General features: G+C 37.3%; 1 protein-coding gene across 2 annotated transcripts; it reads right to left on the bottom strand.

Annotated features, from left to right (window-relative positions):
* Positions 1-484: 484 nt before the first annotated feature.
* Positions 485-22,146, bottom strand: LOC132184800 (uncharacterized). 2 transcript variants are annotated; one of them, XM_059598562.1, is made up of 2 exons: positions 22,033-22,146; positions 485-4,169 (listed from the first exon to the last, which is right to left on the bottom strand). In XM_059598562.1, exon 2 carries the CDS (start codon positions 1,344-1,346, stop codon positions 600-602), a length of 747 nt encoding a protein of 248 aa, XP_059454545.1. In that variant the 5' UTR covers positions 1,347-4,169; positions 22,033-22,146; the 3' UTR covers positions 485-599. The 2 variants fall into 2 exon arrangements, 1 of the variants encoding a protein (XP_059454545.1); XR_009440585.1 differs by lacking the exon at positions 485-4,169 and adding an exon at positions 4,957-5,526.
* Positions 22,147-23,300: the final 1,154 nt, after the last annotated feature.

Consider the following 23,300-nt stretch of genomic DNA (forward strand, 5'->3'; position numbering starts at 1 on the left):
AATAATCAGATTTGATTATTATTAATATTTTTTCTCTTCAGCAAAATAATTATTTTATAGTTTTTTTTTAATATAAATAGTAAATAGATTAAGTATATTTATTATAACGTTAAAAAAATTGATGTTTTTTGACGTGCCAAACAGTAACAAAATTTTGCCACCTCAGTAATTATTGACGTGCAAAAAAGTGACACATCAACAAATTTTTTTTTGACGTGTCAAAAGTGGTACGTCAATATTTATTGACTTATTGAATCTAGCACGTCAGGATTTACTAACATATCAAGTATATTTGAATTCAATTTCATTTTTAAAAATTTTATTTAAAAAATTTAATATTTAAATATTTATTGACGTGCTAAAATTAGACACGTCAGGAAATATTGACCTGTCATTTTGACACGTTAATAATTTTTTTTTTTTTTTGATTTATTATTGTCCATCAAGTAATATAGAAAAAAAAAATTGATTTATTATTGTCCATCAAGTAATATAAAAAAAATAAAAAATAAAAAATAAAAAAACTGTTTTCTGACATGCTAAAACACGTCAGAAAACAGTTTCTTTTTTATTCTTTTATATATATATTTCAGGTTTATTTATTTTATATATATTCCAACTAGCACGTAGATGCCAGACTTTGGTCCTCTCTCAGTGTTGCCTAGACGTAGATGCTCCATTTGGTGGTGGTAACCTATGGACTGCATCAGATTTTCCAGGACAGCTAAACGTTTGTCCATGGTGACCTTATCTTCCCTAGCTTCCATTCTTTGATCAGCTAGTTCTCTCCTAAGACCCTCCATTCGCTCACAAATGGATCGGTATTGGATGGCTCGAATATCAATGGAGGCCTCTTCTTCAACTTCTGCCACCGGCTCAGTTGCCGATTCATCTTCAGCCATGGGCTCAGCCTCCTCTGCCTCTTCCTCTTCCTCTGGAAGTGCTTGGGGCATATAAGAGCAACTCTTATTCCATTGGCGAATGCCAAATATGGGAGTGGTTGTGACTAGTTCGTCTGCTGCAGTGCCCTTGATTCCCTTTTTTCGAAGAATATATGTGATTAAGTATGGGAACGGCAACCCCCATGAGTGAGTGGACTCTGCTCCCCCAACATGTACTCCATTCCAAAATTTGTAGATTTGGTTCCAGATAATTTTAGGAATGGAATACCAGGCATCCTTGTGAAAGGCGTAAAGGGTTTGTAGAAATTGATATCGCCTTTGCGTTTTGTGTCCCAAGGGGAAGGCATTGGGATGAAGCAGCGAATCCACGAACCATAACCTTCGTGGCAACTTGAACCGGTTGCCAGTATTGTGGTGGGCATCTGCATAGTCCCATTGGCACATATCTTCGATGATCTCTGCCACATAATAGCGGGCCGGTTGCGCAGCAAGATTGGCAGTTTCGGGAGGATGCTCATCGTTGCATTGCAATGCAGCAGCTATGTCAGCTCTCGTCACATGCACAATTTGCCCTCAAACTTTGAAGGAGATAGCGGCCAAGTTGGTACAATCATGGGAGAGCTTGGCGTAGAATTCAACAACCAGCTTCCGGTAGACAGTAGAGGTGACTGATTTGAAGAGCTTCTTGAGACCCCTTCGCCTAAACTCGGCAACCGCCCATTGAGTTGCCTCGTTATTTTGGAAATCTTCTCTGATGGTGAAGGTGGTTTCAAACAGGAGCTCCCGCTCTTCAAAAGCTGGTGGGGGAGAAATATCCTGAGCACGTGTTCTAGGCATTAGGGAGTTGGTTGGGGACTTTTGTCGAACACGTAGTGTGCACTCCGATTGACTTACAATGACAACTTCGGCCAAGGATGCTCCAAACTCCCTGCAAACACACCACAAATTCAACACAGAGGCAATGTGGGTGGATAAACACCCACTATTGCGAGAAAAAAAAAATTGAAAAAATATGGAGATTGGAGGAGTGGTCGGTGATGTTTTAGGGTTGGGGTGAGGTTGGCATGTCATGTGGCTTTCGGTGAGAAGATGGTGGTATAGTGGCCAGAAAAGGGTCTTAGATGGTGGTGGTGTAGTGGGTTTGGTGAAATCTAGTTGTAAAATGGGTGAAAGATGAGTGGCGGAGGTGGAGATTTGGGAAGGAACTGTTTAGGGTAGTTCGCCGGGAGAGATGTTGTGGCCCATGGAAAAAAATTGACCTAAATAGTTCGCAGGCCTTGCTGTTCGAGTGTGCTCGATCGCATTTGGGCAGAGGCGCGCATGTCTGGGCATAGTGCGCTCAATCGCACTAACAGAAAATACGTAGCCCCTCTCGGTTACCACGCTCAATCGCAGGTACCCTGCAATCAATCGTAGTATCAGAATGTGAAATTTTTTTTTCCTTTTTTTACAAAAGAAAAATAAAAGGTTAAAACATCAGAGATAGTCAAGACATGTGTGAAGGAAGAAAGTGAGATGAAACAAAACGAGATAGAAAATGTTACTGTCCTCTTTGTGGCATCAGTACCACTTTTGTGGGTAGATGCGCTTGAGGTTCTTGCTTGCTCAATGCATCTACTGATGGCTGTAGGACTCCTAGTATGAAGAGCTGCACTTGAGCTCTTCAGAATTAGGCTCAAGTGCTCTTGTAGGAGTGGGACCTCTTTGAACTGTGACTGCCTTCAGCTGCTGGTGATTGCTTGGGTTAGGTACTGTTTGAGCTGGGAATTCCCCCTGCTTCCTCTCACTTAGCTCCTTTGCCATCTAACCCATTTGCACTTCCAGCTTTTGGATGGCTTGCTCAGTCTTTGTATTGACATGTTTTTGATCAGCCATGAATTGTTGTTGTGAAGTCACCAGGCTATGTATCATATTCTCTAGTTGGTTCATCTTTGGCTCTTGAGCTGGTTGACGTGCTTGTTGGGTCCCCTTCTGCTGTCCTTGATTCTTATTCCAGGAGAAATTAGGATGGTTGTGCCATCCTGGATTGTAAGTATTAGAGTATGGGTTGTTCTTGTGGGGATAATTGTTTTGTCCCACAAATTTCACCTCTTCTTGTTCTGCAAAAGGACACTTCTTAGTGGTGTGATCTAAATGGGAACAAATAGCACATACCTGGCATTGCGTGTCCTGTTGTAGAGGTGAAGTTTTCTGAACAGTCTTGGCTTTGACAAGCATATCCAATTTCTTTTCTACTGCAGCCAACTGATTAGTTGATCCTCCACTGAGATTCACCTCATACATGCCCTTGCTCTTAACTCCTCTCCTTCCTCGTGAACAGAATTGCTGTGAGTGTTCACTTAATGTCTCAAAAATTTCCACTGCTTCCTCACTACTCCTTTCCATAAGTGTCCCTCCGCAAGCTGAATCAACCATCCCTTTGTTAGTGTCATCTAATCCTTCATAGAAAATTTATACCTGCTCATCTTGAGATATGTTGTGATGTGGACACTTTAGGAGTAAGGAATTGAAGTGATCCTATGCTTCAAAGAACAAGTCTCCGTCTCGTTGTTGGAACATTTGAAGTTCCCTTTTAAGTTGCTTTGTCTTCTGGGCTGGGAAAAACCTCTTCTGAAATTTGGTGGTCAATTCTTCCCAAGTATGAATGGACTCTGCAGGCAAGGAATTGTACCATAGTTTAGCATTATCTTTCAAGGAAAAAGGAAAGTGAACTAACCTGAGTCTCTCTTGAGTGAGGCCTTGAACATTTTGCAACTTGCATAAGTCAAAGAATTCCTTAAGATGCAAGTTGGGATCCTCAGTAGCTGTGCCTCTGAAGTGGGTCAATGCATTGAGAATTTGGGGAGAGATATAATAACTGCCATCCACCTCCGGTTGATATGCTATGCATGAGGGTTGATGGAGGTTTGTTGGCACGTATGCATGCTTCATTGGTCTCCTCACGCGTGGTGGATTTGCTTCTAGGGGTCTTGGCCCAATTGGATTTTCTGGCACGTCTTCCATTTCAACTTCGTCTTCTCCTTCTTTGTCTCTAGGTCATTGTCGAATTGTCCACTCAATTTCAGGATCGAGGGGAAAAACGGTTGAGGCTTGAGATCGACGACCTTGCATGAACTTGATTACTTCTTCAGTTAGGCAGTTTCAGTACTGCCTGGTCCAGATGCTCCCTGGAAACACTATCGATCGCAGGTTGGTGCGTTCGATCGCTGTGCGCTAGATCGTACTTGGCTGACGATTGATCGCAATCACAGAATGCCAATCCGCAACCTGAAACAGAAAACATAAAAGTTAGGGAAAACAAGAAATTCTTTTTATTATTATTTTTTTTTTGCTAACACTAATTTAAAAATTAAAATAACAAAACCAAAGGAAAATAATTTTTAAACAAAATTCGCCTTAATCCCGGCAACGGCGCCAAAAACTTGTTGTGCAATAATCTACCTAAATTAATAGGTAAGTAATTGTACGTTTTACTTGCAAGTGCACAAGGTCAACATGGTAGTATAAGGTTAAGTACAGGATCATTCCCACGAGGATTGCTGAATTTATGTTTAAAAATGAATTCCTTAAGTAAAAACAAAGATTGATTGTTAAAGTGATGATAATATGGGGTAGGGCTTTGACATCCACCACTAATTATATCTAGTTAATATAACAATATGACAATGCTTTGATCATGTTATGCATATTTAATGTTTGCCGACCTAAAGGTATGGGTGTCTATTCTTTAAGCTATTGATTTCCCTAAGCAACGAATTAGGCATGGGTGTCTACTCTAATTCTTTTCTTTCTTAAAAGGGTTAGCATGGGTGTCTACTAAATTGTTCTTTAAGAAAGCATAAATCTGTGAAAATCGACAAACACATGAGGCCTAGGGCATGGGTGTCTACTCCCGGTTCCCCATGTTGATTAACCTAAGAATCCGGTGTGGATATCTTTTGTTACTCTTATTAAACCCAAGATTCGATCATCCAAATTGATTTAATTAACTAGTCCATGCCACATGCATATGTTGATCAAGCACACACATATGAGGAATTCATGAAAGCAGGAATTAACCAAGTTAAATAGCATAACATAACCATCACAAAGGCGCCAATATTGAAATATTAACTAAACATAACTAGGGCTTCAATCTAGCCCTACTAAATAAATTAGCTACACATAGAGTTGATGTTAAACATCTTCATAAAATAAAATAAAATAAAGGAAAGAATAAACCCTTGTCTTGAGAGCTCCTATTCTTCTGCCTTCTCCAAGCCTCTTTATTCTAAAGACTTAAGAGTCTATTTATAGGCTTTAGAAGTCCTTGAAAAAGTAGTAAACCCTAAGGTTTTCGCAGGGTTCAGTCCTATTACAATTTGGAGTTTGAAAAACCCTAATATAGAAATAGGGACATTGTAGCCGCCACTTGGAATGTCTCCTGCGCACGGGTGCGCTCGATCACAGTCCTTCTTTTGCCTGCGCTCGATCGCTCCTAGCCTGGTTCGTGCAGCATCTTCTCTAGTATTGCACTCGATCGCAGGTACCCTGCGATTGATAGTAGTACCAGGGGGCTCTAATTTTCCCATCTTCTCTTTTTGAGCCTAAATCACCCAGTTTTACTTCACTTTCTTCCAAAAGCCTGTGAAAACATCAAAAACACAAAATGAAGGGCTGAAAATATGAATATTTTAGCGCTTATCAGAACGTCATCCCCTTTGGGTTAAAAAATGCCCCAAGTGAATTTTAAAACATCATGAATGAAATATTTGACCCTATAGCACATTTCTCAATTGTTTATATAGATGATGTCCTCATATTTTCAAAGTCAATTGATGAACACTGGAGACATCTTCATTCGTTTCCCAATATCATCAAAGTTAGTGGTTTAGTTGTTTCAGCTACAAAAATCAATTTGTTTCAAACAAAAATCAGATTTCTAAGATTCAACATCAGTCAAGGAATGGTTAAACCCATTGACCGGGCCATTCAATTTGTAGACAAATTTCCTGATATTATCCTTGATAAAAGCCAGCTTCAAAGATTCCTAGGATCTTTAAATTATGTTACTGAATTTTATCAAAATCTTAGCAAACATTGTAAACCATTGTATGATCGTCTTAAAAGCATCCCTCCACCTTGGACAGATCTTCATACTTCAATTGTCCAAGAAGTCAAAAAATATGTCAAGACTTTGCCCTGTCTTGGCATTACTGAAGTAAAAGCTTTCAAAATTGTAGAAACAGACGCCTCCAACATTGGATATGGGGGTATTCTCAAACTGAAAATCTCTCCAGATTCTCCTGAACAAATTGTTTGTTTCCATTCAGGAATTTGGAATTCAGCACAAAGTAATAATAGTACTATTAAAAAAGAGATTTTATCTATAGTATTATGCATCTCAAAGTTTCAAAGTGATTTGTTAAATCTGGAATTTAGTAATGCATAAAACGACAGAAAGAATTTCTTTTTTAATAGTTTATAATTAATTTGCGCTTTATTCCAGGATCTAGAATGAAAGCGAATGATTTGTTCAGGATATTTTGGGGAAGATCCTGGAGAAACAACCTGTTTCAGAATACCTCCAAATCCAATTTCAGAGGCATCAGTATCAACAATTTTGAAAGAATTATCAGAAGAGATACCTAAGCGAGGGTGAGTTTTAACATGAAGCTGAATTTCTTTGACAAGAGAAGTATGCGTATCAGACCAAGGGGGAGGATTATTTTGCAACCTGTCAAACAAAGGTTTGCTGTGCTTTCGTAAATCTTTGTAGAAATCAGCAATATAATTAAGAGAACCAAGAAATCTTTGGAGTTGGGATTTATCAGAGATAACATCAGCGAATTTGTCAGCAAATTGAATAGCCCTGTCAATAGGACGAATTTGACCTTTAGAGATATCAAATCCAAGAAATCTAATCTTATCCTGGAAGAGTTTGATCTTTTTGGCTGAAACAACAAGCCCGTTATGTTTGCTGGTTTCTAGAAACGAATTCAGATGTTTCCAATGTTCATCAATGGTTTAAGGCACTTCCTCTCAATGTTACAACCTGGAACTGGAAGATAAAATTTGCTATTAAGCTTGGTTTTGCGCCGCTCGTTTCGATCAACAGGAGGAGCAGTTTTGAAAATGCAATCAAGATCAACCCAGTGAAGGGTTGCAGAGGGACAACCGACACTTTTGGGGTGGAGCAAGAGCTCAAGGGTTGGAGCTCTTGTGCAATGCATAGAAGCGAAAAGAGGGTCTGAGACTAAAATGCGCCAAGTTGTACATATGCACCTAGAGACCAAGATTGACTTGAACGGCAGCCTTGAGAGAATGTCGATGAGGATAGGGCCTGGGAGGTCCATCATGGTTGTGCATGCTGCCAATGCTGCTGATGCTGATGATGATGGTTCTTTTGTAGATTGGGAGACCGGTCGCAATGATCTTCTTCCTCATTTGCCAGATGGCAATCAATTTTAAGCATCTTCGATTTTGATATTGAATACATCAAAGGAGATCAAAATTCTATACCTGATTTCCTCACTCTTGAATTTTTTGCAGGGAAAAGATGGCTGACAAGCCACAATCCAGTAAAAACAAAAATAAAACATCTTCCATCAAGTCACAACCAAGTCACCATATAGTCATGAGCCTAGGAAATGTAAACCCCAATGACACATGTTCACCCATTAACATGTTAAACAAGTTTCAGGTTCTTGGTTCTCCAAGACCTACTTTTTCATCAACTTTAGCATCCCCAAGCCATCCGGACCCTTACCAGTTGGTAGAATGTCCTACAGCAACCATTATCCCTACCCAACAGAACTCTTCAAAACACATACAGCAGCAAAAATTCTATACCACCCAGCCAATTACCCATACCAATCGATCTAGATTTGTCCAAAAAACATATATAGAAAATCTGTTTTTTATAGAACATGACCAGCGTCACCTCAAGAATCATTTGGATCTTGTAAAGAATTATTTCCCTCCTAAATGGAATTTCATTCCATTTCACCCATCTAAATCCATTTACTTAATCAAAAATTTCTTTTGCATATTGATTGTAAATCTGCTAAGTATATTTTGAAAAAGGATGTTGAAAACGTTGCATCAAAACAAATTTTTGCCAGATGGCAAGCCATTTTAAGTGTTTTTTATTTTGATATTGAATACATTAAAGGTTCTAATAATTCAATTGCTGATTTCCTTACTCGTGAATTTTTGCAGAGCCACAATGGCCAGCAAAAAGGGCGAGGAAAAGATTAATCCCGTTTTAAAACCTGCAGCTACTATTCCTCACCCCCTCCTCCTAATACTCCTATTGCTACTCAATTCTCAAGTCTTTCCCCATTCTACTCTCAAATTTCTCAGTCAAATACTTCTGCTTTTAGTCATTTCTCTAAACCAGAAACTATGGCTCCTCCTGAGGAACCTAGTCCCCCTCTTGCCAATATTACCATTCCTTTTATTGCTCTCCCTTTCTCTCAGTATTTATTTTCTTCTGAAGATCATTCTAAGACTCCAAAGCAGTTGGCTCATTCTTACTTTCCCCCGAATTTTCACTGGATTCCTGAACATCCTTTGAAGGACTTATCATATTATACTGGTATTTTAACCCAAACCAATTATGTTCAGTTCAGACCAATTTTTAGCAAAACCAAGAATCCGCAAACGATTGTTGGTACTATAGCATATTTTGTCAATTTCATCTCTATCGATGATTGGAATTCTCATCCTTCCGCTCTAAGACCTTCCCCCAATTCTCACATTCCCTATTCTTATTATGATTATGTTGATGTCTGGTTCCAATTTATGCTTTTCCAAAATTCTGAATTTAAATATTTTGGTTTATCAATTTTGATAAGAAATTTAATGGTTTTCTCCCTGCTTGGTTTAACCAGTGGTGGAGTCAATTTGGTCTTACTTTAAATGTTCACCCTCCTCAGCTTGTTCATGCTTACCATCTGTTTTCAGCCCATATCACCTGTGACGGCTGCTGTAATGATTACAATCCCATTTTCCCACATATGCTTCATCTTGCTAAGAAATTCAAAATTCCTTGGTTTCTAAGATAGAGTTATGCTAAGAATGAAGAAAAAATTGAAAGACATTGGTTTCAAGCTAAAACCTGGGAAAAATCCCCCAGAATTGACCCCATTGTCAAAAAGGTTGAAAATTTAGTTCAAAAAATTTCAACTACTTTGCCACTCTTGGCTCCAGTTCCACCTCCAATTCCTTTCTCCCCCTCTTCAACTATTTCTAAAAAGAAACAATGGATTAAAACCTTTCTTGACTCCATCTCCGATGATGAAGATTGATTATTTTGGCTTATAACAGCCTTTTCTCTCCAGACTGGCTGGTTTCTCAGATTTCAGATTGGCTTATAACATCCTTTGCTCTCCAGACTTCAAGAATGACCTCATAACGACTCTTGGCTCTCAGATTTCAGACTGGCTTCATAACGGCTAGTTATTATTCAGATTTGCAGACTGGCTCATAACGGCTGGTTTCAAAACAACTGGTTCCTCCCCCTTTTCAAGAATTTTCTCTGGATTACTATTCACCACTATTTGAAGATCACTGTGCTAAAGTACTGTTCACTTTTACTGTTGCTGCCGACACACTGTGCAAGATTACTATTACTATTCATATTTTGTCTGCCGACACTACAGTGCCTACAGTTACTACCCTACATTGAGAACTTTTATTGTTCCAGATTGGCGCCGACCCTACAGTGCGCATGCTTCTACTGTTTACTTTTGACCACAGACTACACAGTGCTGCGGAATCTACTTTTAACTATTTGCTCCATGATTGTATTTTATTTTACTGCTTGTAATTCGCCTATATAAGGCTCCCCTCTCCCCATTGTAAGGCAAAAGCTTATTACCCATTACTTCAGAAGCTCTCTAGCCCTTCCCCTGCTTTCATATTTCGATTTCTTCTTGTATCCCCTCTTCTTCTATCACTTACTTCAGTAAGTCCTATCACTTACTTTTGTAAGATATTTTATCAATATTACTTTCAAGTTTTGATTTCAGCTTCTCAACTAATTTTAATTTCAGTTCTTTAATCTTATTATACTATTGTCATTATCGCCTCATGGTTGGTTTTACTGCTTTGATTTAAATGTTCTTTTGCATAACTATCACCTTCCCCTACTCCCTGCATTATTTTGCATACCGCGCTTCCTCTCCTCCGTTGTTGGATACTGCTCTTTCTCCCCCTCCCTTCCTCCCCCTCCATTGTTGGTATCAGAGCCATAAGAGTTTGCGATCTCTTTGCTACCTTGATGTACACACTGCTCTCTCTTGACCTCCCTGTGTCTCGCTGTTGATCTTTGCTACCTTGATGTACACACTGCTCTCTCTTGACCTCCCTGTGTCTCGCCGTTGATCTTTCTGTCAAGTTCTGTTCAATGGCTTGACAGCAACTTGAACATAACCAATATGTAAAAACTTGTAACCTTTGGCAAGAGAATCATTGACAATTTTTTTGTTAAACAAGGTAATAGTTTGATTATTACCTGATATGGCAAATGTTTGTTCAACAGTTTTGATAGAATATGAAATTTTAAAAGAAGAATTAAACCAAGAGGTAGTGTAAACATCCTTAGCGTCAAGCTTAGGGATGTTCCATTTATCAAATTTAAAATCAGAATCACCTTCAACAGAAAAGTTTTCAAAATTAACCACGTCAGGTGGTAAACTGGAATTAGAACTAACAGAAGAATTAGATCTCCACATTATGACACACAAACTAAACTCAAAATTACTCGCTGGGCAAAGTCTTACAGGATCTCATCCTAGGTACTTACTCACAAGGAAAACTTCCTAAGCATGTACTTCCTAGACGCAAAACTATCCACACATAGCTTTGGACGCGAAACAGTTGAAACCAGAACTATTCACACATACCCTTGGCCAACACTCAGCACCTACTACATGCCCTTCACATGCCAACCCAGGCTTTCCAACGGGACTTACAGGTTCGCAAACTGACAAGACGGGGTGGTGAACTACCGTTCCTTACAACAGTAACTGACGGGGTGGTGGACTACCGTTCCACAACTAGGAGCTCAACACAGAGAAAGGTCAAATAGGGAGTGAGTAAAGAGGAGAAGAACAAGACTATACTCAGGGGTTCAAGAGAGAGCAGGGTGTACATCAAGCAACAAAGAGATCGGAACTCTTATGGCTTTGATATTGTTTCTTCCTCTGATTCTGATTATCACTCTGCTTCTGAAACTTCTGAAAATTGTGTTAAAATTGGTTGTGCTGAATCTTGCTGCAATCCAAAAACTTGTTCTATTCTGACCAAATCAGAAGAACAAGAAGATTTACTTCTTACCCTGATTTCAAAAATTGATAATCCTGATTTAAAAGAAGAGTATCTTAAAAAACTTAAGAAACTCATGACTAAAGAATTTGAAAAACCTATTGGCACTAAAATCTCTCTTGAAGATACCCTGAAACGATTTTCACAACAAAAATCTAAGGTAGTTACTATCTCAGACTTGCAACATGAGATTAGTATCATCAAGAAAGATATTGTTAACTTGCAAATTGCCTTGCAAAATGTTAATACTGAAAACAAAGATTTACAACAAAAGCTTTTGCTTTTAAATCTTAACGAATGTTTTCCAGGAACTATTTCGGATAACGGAACAACTGAGCATGATGATGAAGCTGAATCCAGCTATAAACCTCTTTCTAATAATGTTAAGATTGTCTGTATTATTAATAAAATTGTTCCTCCCAGATGGTATTCAAAAGTCCGAATTACCATTTCTCTTGATTATGCTTTTGATGTCTTTGCTTTAATTGATTCTGGTTCTTATTTGAATTACATTCAAGAAGGATTTATTCCAAGTAAATATTTTGAAAAATCCACTCAGAAATTGGACTCTGCAAGTGGAAATAAATTGCACATTGATTATGAATTAAATAATGCTTATGTTTGCCAAAAAAATATTCATTTTCATATTCCTGCTGTTCTTGTCAAAAATATGAGCAAAAGGGTAATTCTTATGATGCCTTTTCTTGCTTTGCTTTATCCATTCTCTGTTGACGAGATTGGTGTTTCAACTGTTAAATTTGGTGTTAATATTCAAATACATTTTGCTTCCAAATTTGAAATTGATATTAATGGATTGGACATTAAGTTTAAACAGTCTCCAGATCTAGAGTTAGATAAGGATCCTGTTCCCATTAGAATTTTGTTTTGCCTGAACACCCCCTTGACGGTTGTATTTTCCCAAAATTCTTTGTTCATACCTATCCCCAGCACATGGCGCATATTATTATTTCTGGTTTGCAAAAAATAATTTTGACATTATTTTGCATATATTTTATTAAAATTTTAACCATTTTGGTTCTAATTACTTTCCTTATGAATTTTTGCAGTGCCACAATGGCAAGCAAAAAGGATAAAGAGAAAGTCGATTCCAAGGCTCTGACCTTAAAATCAGAGTCTCCCCTTGCTTCTTATTTGCCTATTTCTTCTGTTGCCATAACCAACAGATTTTCTCCCTTCTATCCTGATTCTCAAATGTCATATTCCAGCACCCTTGCTTCCTCATATGATCCCTTCTCAGATAGATCAAGAAATCCTTTCATCAAGTATGATAAAACGTCTGCCTATATGACCCTCCCCTATTCTCAGAATTTATTCTTTGTCGAATTAAATCGTTCTTCTATTTCCAAATCTGCCGGAGATATGTCGATGCCTGGTTTAAATTTTTGCTTTATCAAACCTCGAATTTTGACAAAAATTTCTCCGGTATCCTTCCTCTTTGGTTCTCTAGATGGTGGAACCAATTTGGCCTTCTCCCTGATATTCTCCCTCTCCAACTAGTTGAAGCCTTCCAAATATTCAAGAACAACTACAAAGTTGATTCTTATGGTTCTAAGTTTTCAACTATGCTTCATTTTGTCAAAAAATTCAAAATTCCATGGATTATGAAATGGCAATATCACCTTTCAGAAGACAAGATCCAACGGCAGTGGTTTGTCAAATGGTGGGATAAATGCTCACTAGTTGATTCCATTGTCATATCTGTCAAAGAAATGTCTCAAGCCCCCAAGGCCCCTACTTTGCCACTAACGGCTAAATCCCCACTCTTGATTACTCCCAACATCTTCTCCTCTCCTAAAGAAGAAAAGGACTTATCACCTGTTTCTTCCCCTTCTGCCTCATCAGATTCTTCTAAGCAGAAATCTTCTAAGAAGAAAGAGAAAAAAGAGAAGATTTTGGCACTCCTTGCTTCCCTGGATGACTCCGATGATGAAGATGAAGAAAAATCTAAACCATCATCCGAAAAGCTCATTCAGGTTCCCCCGTATTATGAAGACACACAAGAATATTATCCCTACCCAGGGATAGTAGACTTGTGAACCAATAGCCTCATAACGGCTAAATTGTTCAAGATTTGCGGACTAGCTCATTAACGGCTAACCTGGTTTCTCCCTTCTCCATTTGATCTTCAACGGATCTCTGTTGGTTACTATTTACTAATCTTCGACGGATCACTGTTCATCGCTATTTGAAATTACTGTGCAAACCATTGTTCACTTTTACTGTTCTTTGTCATGGACGACACTGTACAGGATTACTGTTTAAAAGCACTATTCACTGTTCAAGATTTGTCTGCTGACACTACAGTGCCAACAGCTACTGTTCCAAATTGGCTACTTTCACTGTTCCAGATTGGCGCCGAACGTGCCTTTACTGTTCACTTGTAACCGCATTAACGCGGCATCTACTTTTACTATTTGGTTCATGATTGTATTTTGTTTTATTAGATGTAATTGGCCTATATAACGGGCTCCCCTCCCCCATTGTAAGGCAGAAGCAATTTACCAGAGACCTTCATCCTCTGAAGCTCCTTTGCTCTCTAGCCATTCCCCTGTTCTTGTATCCTCTCCCCCTCTATCCCTTACTTCTGTATGTACTAACACTTACTGTTGTCAGCTTATCTAATTTGTAACAATTAATCTTTAACGATTTCAGCTTATATACCAAGCTTTGTTTATCCAGCTTCTCAACTATCTTTAATTTCAGTTATTTATTTTGTTTATACAACTGTCATTACCGCCTAATGGCTGGTTTTACTGCTTTGTTTTAAAATTATCTTATTGCATGTACATCACTCTCCCCTACACCCTGCATCTTTATGCATACTGCGCTTCCCCCTCCTTTTATATATATATATATATATATATATAATACAACAGTAACTGACGGGGTGGGGGACTACCGTCTAATACCTAAGATCTCGACACAAAGAAAGGTTAACAGGGGGGAGGGGAGCCCGTTAAATAGGTCGATTACATTGCATAAAACAAAATACCATCATGAACAGAACAGTGAAAGCATATGCCGCGTCAGTGCGGTCACATGTGAACAGTAGAGGCACGTCTGGCGCCAATCTGGAACAGTAAAAGTAACCAATCTTGAACAGTTGTTGTCGGCACAGTAGTGTCGGCAGACAAATCTTGAATAGTGAAGTGAACAGTGCTTCTGAACAGTAATTTTGCACAGTGTCGTCCGGACAATGAATAGTAAAAGTGAACAGTTATTTTGCACATTAACTTCCAAACATGATGAACAGTGACCCGTTGAAGATCACAAATTTTCTTTGCTGTCGTTAGGGACAGTGAACTGAAAACGAACCGTCAATGGAATGGTAGCAGTTCTTTTTCTTGAGAACATTGTGGTCGTTAAGGACCAATCAAGAGCCGTTATGAGGCTTTTCACAAGTCTTCAATCCCTGGGTAAGGATAGTATTCTTGTATATCTTCATAGTAAGGGTTCTGGAGGGACTTATGGATGGGCTTCTGGGACGATGCAGATTTTTCATCTTCTTCGTCGTTGTCAGAATCATATATGTGCAAGGGATAGAAAATCCGTTAAGGGATTTTGCGACAGAGGGATGGTTATCCCATTCCTTTTCAGTGATAATCCGTTTGAAATAGACACTATGATAAAGTATCTTCTGTGGATTATTCCTATCAGGAATAGATTTGAAGGAGACAGAATCAGTCTACTTTAAGACAGCAGAATAGAAAGCCAAATTTTTCTGAGGATGTTCAGGGATCCAATGAAAATTTGGAGGAAAATAGGAGAAGGGCAATATCTCCGGCAGATATTGCCCTTCACACGTGACCAAACCTCTGTCTTTGATCATTCCTTGTTTGTTAATTTTGACAAGAATTTTACCAGCATCCTTCCCCTCTGGTTCTCCAGGTGGTGGAACCAATTTGGCCTTCTTCCTGACATTCTCCCTCTCCAATTAGTTGAAGCTTTCAATTCATTCAAGAACAACTACAAAGTTGATTCTTATGGCTCTAAGTTTCCACCTATGCTTTATTTTGTCATTAAATACAAAATTCCATGGATTCTGAAATGGAAATATCACATTTCAGAAGACAAGATCCAACGACAATGGTTTATCAAATGGTGGGATAAATGCTCACTAGTTGATGACATTGTTATCTCTGTCAAAAATATGTCTTAGGCCCTCAAGGCACCTGCTTTGCTACTAACGGCTAAATCCCCACTACTTATTACTCCCAGCATATTTTCCTCACCAAAAGAAGAAAAGGAAATATCCCCTGTTTCTTCCCCTTCCACTGCATCTAGTTCTTCCAAGAAGAAATCTTCCTCTAAAAAAGAGAAGATTAAAGCCCTTCTTGCTGCCCTTGAAGATGATTCTGACAACGACGAAGAAGACGAAAAATTTGCATCGTCCCACAAGCCCATCCAGAAGTCCCTCCAGAACCCCTACTATGAAGATACACAAGAATACTATCCTTACCCAGGGATTGAAGACTTGTGAAAAGCCTCATAACAGCTTTTGATTGGTCCCTAACGACCACAATGTTCTCAAGAAAAAGAACCGCTACCATTTCACTGACGGTTCGTTCTCAGTTCACTGTCCCTAACAACAGCAAAGAAAATTTGTGATCTTCAACGAGTCACTGTTCATCATGTTTTGAAGTTACTGTGCAAAATCACTGTTCACTTTTATTGTTCATTGTCCGGACGACACTGTGCAGAAGTACTGTTCAGAAGCACTGTTCACTTCACTATTCAAGATTTGTCTGCCGACACTACAGTGCCGACAGCAACTGTTCAAGATTGGTTACTTTTACTATTCTAGATTGGCGCCAGACGTACCTCTACTGTTCACATGTAACCGCACTGGCGCGGAATATGCTTTCACTGTTATGTTCATGATTGTATTTTGTTGTATGCAATGTAATCGGCCTATGTAACAGGCTCCCCTCTCCCATTGTAAGGCAGAGGTTTTCCAGAGGTTATCAGAGATTCCAAAGCTCTTCCTCAGAAACTTTCTTGCCATTCCCCTATCATTTCTTCTTCTCTGTCACTTACTTCAGTAAGTCCTAACACTTACTCTTGTAAGCTTTGTCTAAAAATCTGTAACGATTTTAAGCTTTTTAACAAAGCTTTGTTTATCTTATCAACTGTCTTTAATTTCAGTTTTATATCTTGATTTATCAACTGTCATTACCGCCTTCTTGGACGGTTTTACGGCTTTGATTTAAATTATCTTATTACATGTACATCACTATCTCCTATCCCCTGCATCTATATGCATACTGCGCTTCCTCCCCCTCCCTTGTTGGTATCAGAGCTATAAGAGTTGCGATCTCTTTGCTTATCCCTTGAGAACATAATGGTCGTTAGGGACCAATCAAGAGCCGTTAAGAGGCCTTTCACCAGTCTTCATAGGAACCAACCGTTAATGGATTGTCTAATTATTCTTCGTCATCAGCAACAGAACCAATAGATTCAAGGTAAGTCTGAATCCATTGTTTCTTCTTGGAATAATATTTAGGAACTGGTGGTGGAGGAGATGCTATGACTGGCATAGCGGCAGCAACCCTGTGGGTCATCAATTCAACTTTCTTGACAATGGGTTCAATCTTGGGGGACATTTCCCAAGTTTTACATTGGAACCAATGTCTTTCAATCTTTTCATCATTCCTGACATACTTCCATTTTAGGAACCAAGGAATTCTGAACTTTTTGGCAAAATAAAGCATAGGAGGAAAGACAGGGTTAAAATTTTCACAGTAACCTTTACAGGTGATGTGAGATGAAAACAGATGGTAAGCATAAACAAGTTGAGGGGGAAGAACATCAATGGTTAAACCAAATTGATCCCACCATTGTTTAAACCAAGCAGGGAGAAGACCGTTAAAGTCTTTATCAAAAGTAATAAACCAGAAGTGTTTGGAACCAGGCATTAACATAATCATAATAAGAATAGGGAATTTGAGAATTAGAGGAAGGAATAAGGGCAGAAAGGTGAGAACCCCATTCATCGTTAGTGATGAATTTAACAAAATATGCAATGGTACCAACAATCGCTTGGGGATCGTTGTGTTTGGGAATAGGACGAAACTTGACAGATTTGGTTTGAATCAATATATCATAAAAGAATGACAAATCTTTCAAAGGAAGTTCAGGGATCCAATGAAAATGACAAGGAAAGTATGCATGAGCCAATTGCTCTAGGGTATGAGAATGGTCTTCAATGGAGAATAGATATTGAGAAAAGGGAAGAGTAACCTAGGGAAAAGAGATATTGACAGGATTAGAACTAGGTTCCGTCTGTGGAACCATAGGTCCAGGTTTATATTGGCAAAAGGCAGAAGATTCTGACTAGGTAAATTAAGAGTGCATTTGGGGAAGGTCAGCAGGATGGGAATCAAGAGGAGAAGTTTATGCAGAAGAACTAGGGATAGGGGAGAAGTTTGCCTCTCCCCTATCCCCTGCATCTTAGATATTGTAAGTGTTAGGACTTACTGAAGTAAGTGACAGAGAAGAAGAAATGATAAGGGAATGGCAAGAGAGTTTCTGAGGAAGAGCTTTGGAATCTCTGATAACCTCTGGAAAACCTCTGCCTTACAATGGGGGAGGGGAGCCCGTTAAATAGGTCGATTACATTGCATAAAACAAAATACAATCATGAACATAACAGTGAAAGCATATGTCGCGTCAGTGCGGTCACATGTGAACAGTAGAGGCACGTCTGGCGCCAATCTGAAACAGTAAAAGTAACCAATCTTCAACAGTTGCTGTCGGCACTGTAGTGTCGGCAGACAAATCTTGAATAGTGAAGTGAACAGTGCTTCTGAACAGTAATTCTGTACAGTGTCGTCCGGACAATGAACAGTAAAAGTGAACAGTGATTTTGCACAGTAACTTCAAAACATGATGAACAGTGACCCGTTGAAGATCACAAATTTTCTTTGCTGTCGTTAGGGACAGTGAACTGAGAACGAACCGTCAGTGGAATGGTAGCAGTTCTATTTCTTGAGAACATTGTGGTCGTTAAGGACCAATCAAGAGCCGTTATGAGGCTTTTTACAAGTCTTCAATCCCTGGGTAAGGATAGTATTCTTGTGTATCTTCATAGTAAGGGTTCTGGAGGGACTTCTGGATGGGCTTCTAGGACGATGCAGATTTTTCATCTTCTTCGTCGTTGTCAGAATCATCTTCAAGGGCAGCAAGAAGGGCTTTAATCTTCTCTTTTTTAGAGGAAGATTTCTTCTTGGAAGAACTAGATGCCGTGGAAGGGGAAGAAACAGGGGATATTTCATTTTCTTCTTTTGGTGAGGAAAATATGCTGGGAGTAATAAGCAGTGGGGATTTAGCCGTTAGTGGCAAACCAGGAGCCTTGAGGGCCTGAGACATATTTTTGACAGAAATAACAATGTCATCAACTAGTGAGCATTTATCCCACCATTTGATAAACTATTGTCGTTGGATCTTGTCTTCTAAAAGGTGATATTTCCATTTCAGAATCCATGGAATTTTGTATTTAATGACAAAATAAAGCATAGGTGGAAACTTAGAGCCATAAGAATCAACTTTGTAGTTGTTCTTGAATGAATTGAAAGCTTCAACCAATTGGAGAGGGAGGATGTCAAGAAGAAGGCCAAATTGGTTCCACCACCTGGAGAACCAGAGGGGAAGGATGCCGGTAAAATTCTTGTCAAAATTAACAAACCAGGAATGATCAAAGACAGAGGTATGGTAAAGTAAGAATTTAAACCAGGTTTCGACATAATCATAATATGTGCAAGGGATAGAAAATCCGTTAAGGGATTCTGCGACAGAGGGATGGTTACCCCATTCCTTTTTAGAGATAATCCGTTTGAAATAAACACTATGATAAAGTATCTTCTATGGATTATTCCTATCAGGAATAGATTTGAAGGAGACAGAATCAGTCTGCTTTAAGACAGCAGAATAGAAAGTCAAATTTTTTTGAGGATGTTCAGGGATCCAATGAAAATTTGGAGGAAAATAGGAGAGGGCAATATCTCCGGCAGATTTAGAAGAAGCAGAACGATTAAGTTCGACAAAGAACAAGTTCTGGGAATAAGGAAGGATCATATAGGCAGACATTTTATCATACCTTATGAAGGGATTTTTTGGTTTGTCAGAAAATGGATCATAAGAAGAGGCAAGCATACTTGAGTACGTCATTTGGGAATCAGGACAGAAGGGAGCAAATCTGTTGGTTATGGCAACAGAGGAAATTAGTAGAGAAGAAGCAAGAGGAGACTTTGATTTTATAGTCAGAGCTTTTGAACCAATTTTTTCTTTATCCTTTTTGCTAGCCATAGTGGCACTGCAAAAATTCAAAAGGAAAGACATTAAAACCAAAATGGTTAAAACCTTTATAAAATATATGCAAAATAACGTCAAAATTATTTTTTGCAAAGCAGAAATAATAATATGCGTCATGTGATGGGGATAGGTATGAACAAAGACACAACCGTCAGGGGAGTGTTTAGACAAGATAAAACTCTGATGGTAATAGGGTCCTTATCCGTTTCTAGATCTAAGGACTGCCTAAACTTAATATCCAACCTATTAACATCAATCTCAAATTTTGAAGCAAAAGGTATTTGAATATTAACACCAAATTGAACAGTAGACACACCGATCTCGTTAACAGAGAATGGATAAAGTAAAGCAAGAAAAGGCATCCCAAGAATTATCCTTTCACCCATGTTTTTGACAAGAACGGTAGAAATATAAAAATGAACATTATCAAAACAGACATAAGTATTGTTTAATTCAAAATCAATGTGCAATTTGCTTCCACTGGCTGAGTGCAACCGTTATGTGGATTTTTCAAAATATTTGCTAGGAATGAATCCTTCTTGAATGCAATTCAAATCAGAACCAGAATCAATCAAAGCAAAAACATCAAAAGCATAATCAGGAGAAATGGTAATTCTGACTTTTGAATACCATCTCAGAGGGACAACCTTACTGATCATACTGACAATCTTAACTTCATTGGACAAAGATTTATGACTGGATTCAGCCTTATCATCATGCTCAGTTGTTTCGTTATCAGAAACACTTTCAGGAAAACATTGGTTAAGATTTAAAAGCAAAGCTTTTGTTGTAAATCTTTGTTTTCAGTATTAACATCTTGCAAGGCAATTTGCAAGTTGACAATGTTGGCAGAGGTTTTCCAGAAGTTATCAGATATTCCAAAGCTCTTCTTCAAAAACTTTCTTGCCATTCCCCTATCATTTCTTCTTCTCTGTCACTTACTTCAGTAAGTCCTAACACTTATTCTTGTAAGCTTTGTCTAAAAATCTGTAACGATTTTAAGCTTTTTAACGAGCTTTGTTTATCTTATCAACTGTCTTTAATTTCAGTTTTATATCTTGATTTATCAACTGTCATTACCGCCTTCTTGGACGGTTTTACTGCTTTGATTTAAATTATCTTATTACATGTACATCACTCTCCCCTATCCCCTGTATCTATATGCATACTGCGCTTCCTCCCCCTCCCTTGTTGGATATATATATATCAGATTAAAATTTTGTAATGTATAAGACTACAGAAAGAAAGAATTTCATATATATATATATATATAACAGTTGGCTAGCTAGATAGGTTTGAAGCTTGCTAATTATTTCAACTCCTAATTAAGCTAACTATACGTACCCTAATTATATATGAAAGGTCTAATTAAATAAATAGGATTAATTTGGAAGTAAAAATAATCAATGCATGTGAAGTTTTAGTATTGTAAAAGTCCTTAATATATATAAATTATAAGCCTATAATTCAAACCTCTCTTACGGAAAAAATCTAATTAACTACAATAATCATTATACACATAACAATTAAATTTTGTTATTAACTATTAATTGTTATTAATCGTTAATTTTTATTAAAACCTTTTTTATCAAATTTTTTATTAAAATTTTGTTATTAATTATTATTAATCCTTAATCATTAATCAATTAATTTTTATTAATCGTTAATTTTTTAAAAAAACACATAATTTTTATTATTAGTTTTTAACGTGTGAAAGAATGGCATGTCAATTATTATTGACGTATCAAAATGGCACATAAATAATAATTGACAAGTCAAAATTAACATGCCAACAAATGTTTTATTGATATTGCGAACATGTAAAACTTTATGATTGTTACCGGCAAAAGTAGAGAAGTCACATCTTTTAGATCATAAGAGCTTAAAATTCAATTACACCATCATATCTTACACAAAACATATCAAAGAAACAAACTTTATGGAAACATTGGCACCCTGACACCTAAAATTAGTCATTTTGCTAATTTGATGACGGTAGTATAAAATCTAGAAAACCTAAAATGAAGCAAAACTCAACCACCCAAAGCAAGAACAATAAAAGCAAACCCATCTTCCACAATCGGTTGCAGAAACAACATAAAGAGAAAACCCAAATTATAATCAAAACTCATATGCCCATTATCAGTTGCCTTAATATGCAGGGATAGATCGAGGGAGAGAAGGGGCATTTGAGCCCTCTCAACCCTCCCTTCCACCCCTGTGCTCATTTTACTTTGCTTTTGATAAAACATATCAAAGAACAGAAATTATGAATCTATCAACCCAAAAAAAAAAAAAAAAAAAAATACCAGTCTTGACTCTTTCTAAGTTCATAAACAAAACTTCAATTTGATTTCATTTTCCAATATCGTATTGAGTATCAAACAAAATATAAATAATAAATGGATATGCAAACAAATAGCATAGATCTAAAATTAAACAAATGAAAAAATAAAGACATGAATTTTAGGGAAAAATATATATATACCTGTGCATTTTTCTTTCCAAACCCTCCCATTGCTAAGATGAAAATTATAGCATTTTTCCCGAATTTCATGCTAAGGTGAGAAAGAGAGAAGGGGTTGAGCAGTTTGGCTTCATGTTTTTCTAGACGTTGAGAATGCGGGAAAGTCTGCTACTGGGGTGGCTTGTTAAATAAAGGCCATCTTACTTTCCAGCTGGGTGAGATAGAGAGAAGGGTAGAATAGGTACGTTCACTTTCCCTTTACTTTTACCTAACAATTTTTTTTTTTTTTTTTTTCTTTTTCTTTCTTTCTGCGTGGTGTTTTTATTATATAAAAGCACTTTGTATCACTAATTTCGTCTAAGAGCATTCGAAATAGTTTGATTTAACTATTATTAGTATTTTTTCTTTTCAAGTCGAATAATTATTTTGTAATTTTTTTTTTTTAATATAAATAGTAAATAACCTGATTAGTCTTTACACTATAAACTTTGTGTATTATTATTATTTTGGGATAACTTCATTTTAGGCCATTAAATTACCATGCGATTTGACAAGCTCCTCAAACTTTAAAGTCTCTCAATTTGAATTCCTTAACTTTCGATTGCAGTCAATTTGAACAACTTCATTAGATTTTAAACGTTAAAAGTAAGACAATAATGTTTATATCCCTGACTTTTTTATAAAATTTTAAATTTACCCTTAATTTCAAATTATAAAATAGAAAAAATAATGTAAAAAAAAAAATATGAATATTTTGGTCATTTTAGATATTACCGTTAGAAGTTAACAAATAAATCTGACGGAATTGTTCAAATTGACTACAATTAAAAATTCAAGAGTCCAAATTAAGAAATTTTGAAGTTTGAGAATTTGTTAAATTGCGTGGTAATTCAAGAATTTAAAATAAAGTTACCCTTATTATTTTTTCTCTTAATTTCTTTGTTTTACTCTCCCTCTTCTCCTTTTTCTTTTCATACTATCTCCCACAGAAAATAATATTTTAAAAAAATAAAAAGTAAAATACATAATCTGTTAAAATATGTATGAAAAAATCAGCAACTAAATTAAAAAATTATACATTTTTAACAACTATTTTGTTTACTTGTGTGCCGGAGATGCTCTAATAATAGCTCTTAAAAAACTTATAACAAGAAAATGATACGCAGAATCAGTAGTGGATCACATGGATCAAGGCTGTCACTGGGCAATGATTCACAGCACACGGCGTGCTTAGCACGCCTGTGCAATTTTTTTTTTTTTTTTTTAATTAAAAAAAAAAATTTCATTTA

Source organism: Corylus avellana, chromosome ca6 (genome assembly GCF_901000735.1).
Source record: "Corylus avellana chromosome ca6, CavTom2PMs-1.0".
Taxonomy (NCBI): domain Eukaryota; kingdom Viridiplantae; phylum Streptophyta; class Magnoliopsida; order Fagales; family Betulaceae; genus Corylus; species Corylus avellana.

What these genes read in the sequence shown, in the direction of transcription:
- LOC132184800 (XM_059598562.1), bottom strand. Translation starts at nt 1,346, where the DNA reads ATGTGCCAATGGGACTATGCAGATGCCCACCACAATACTGGCAACCGG.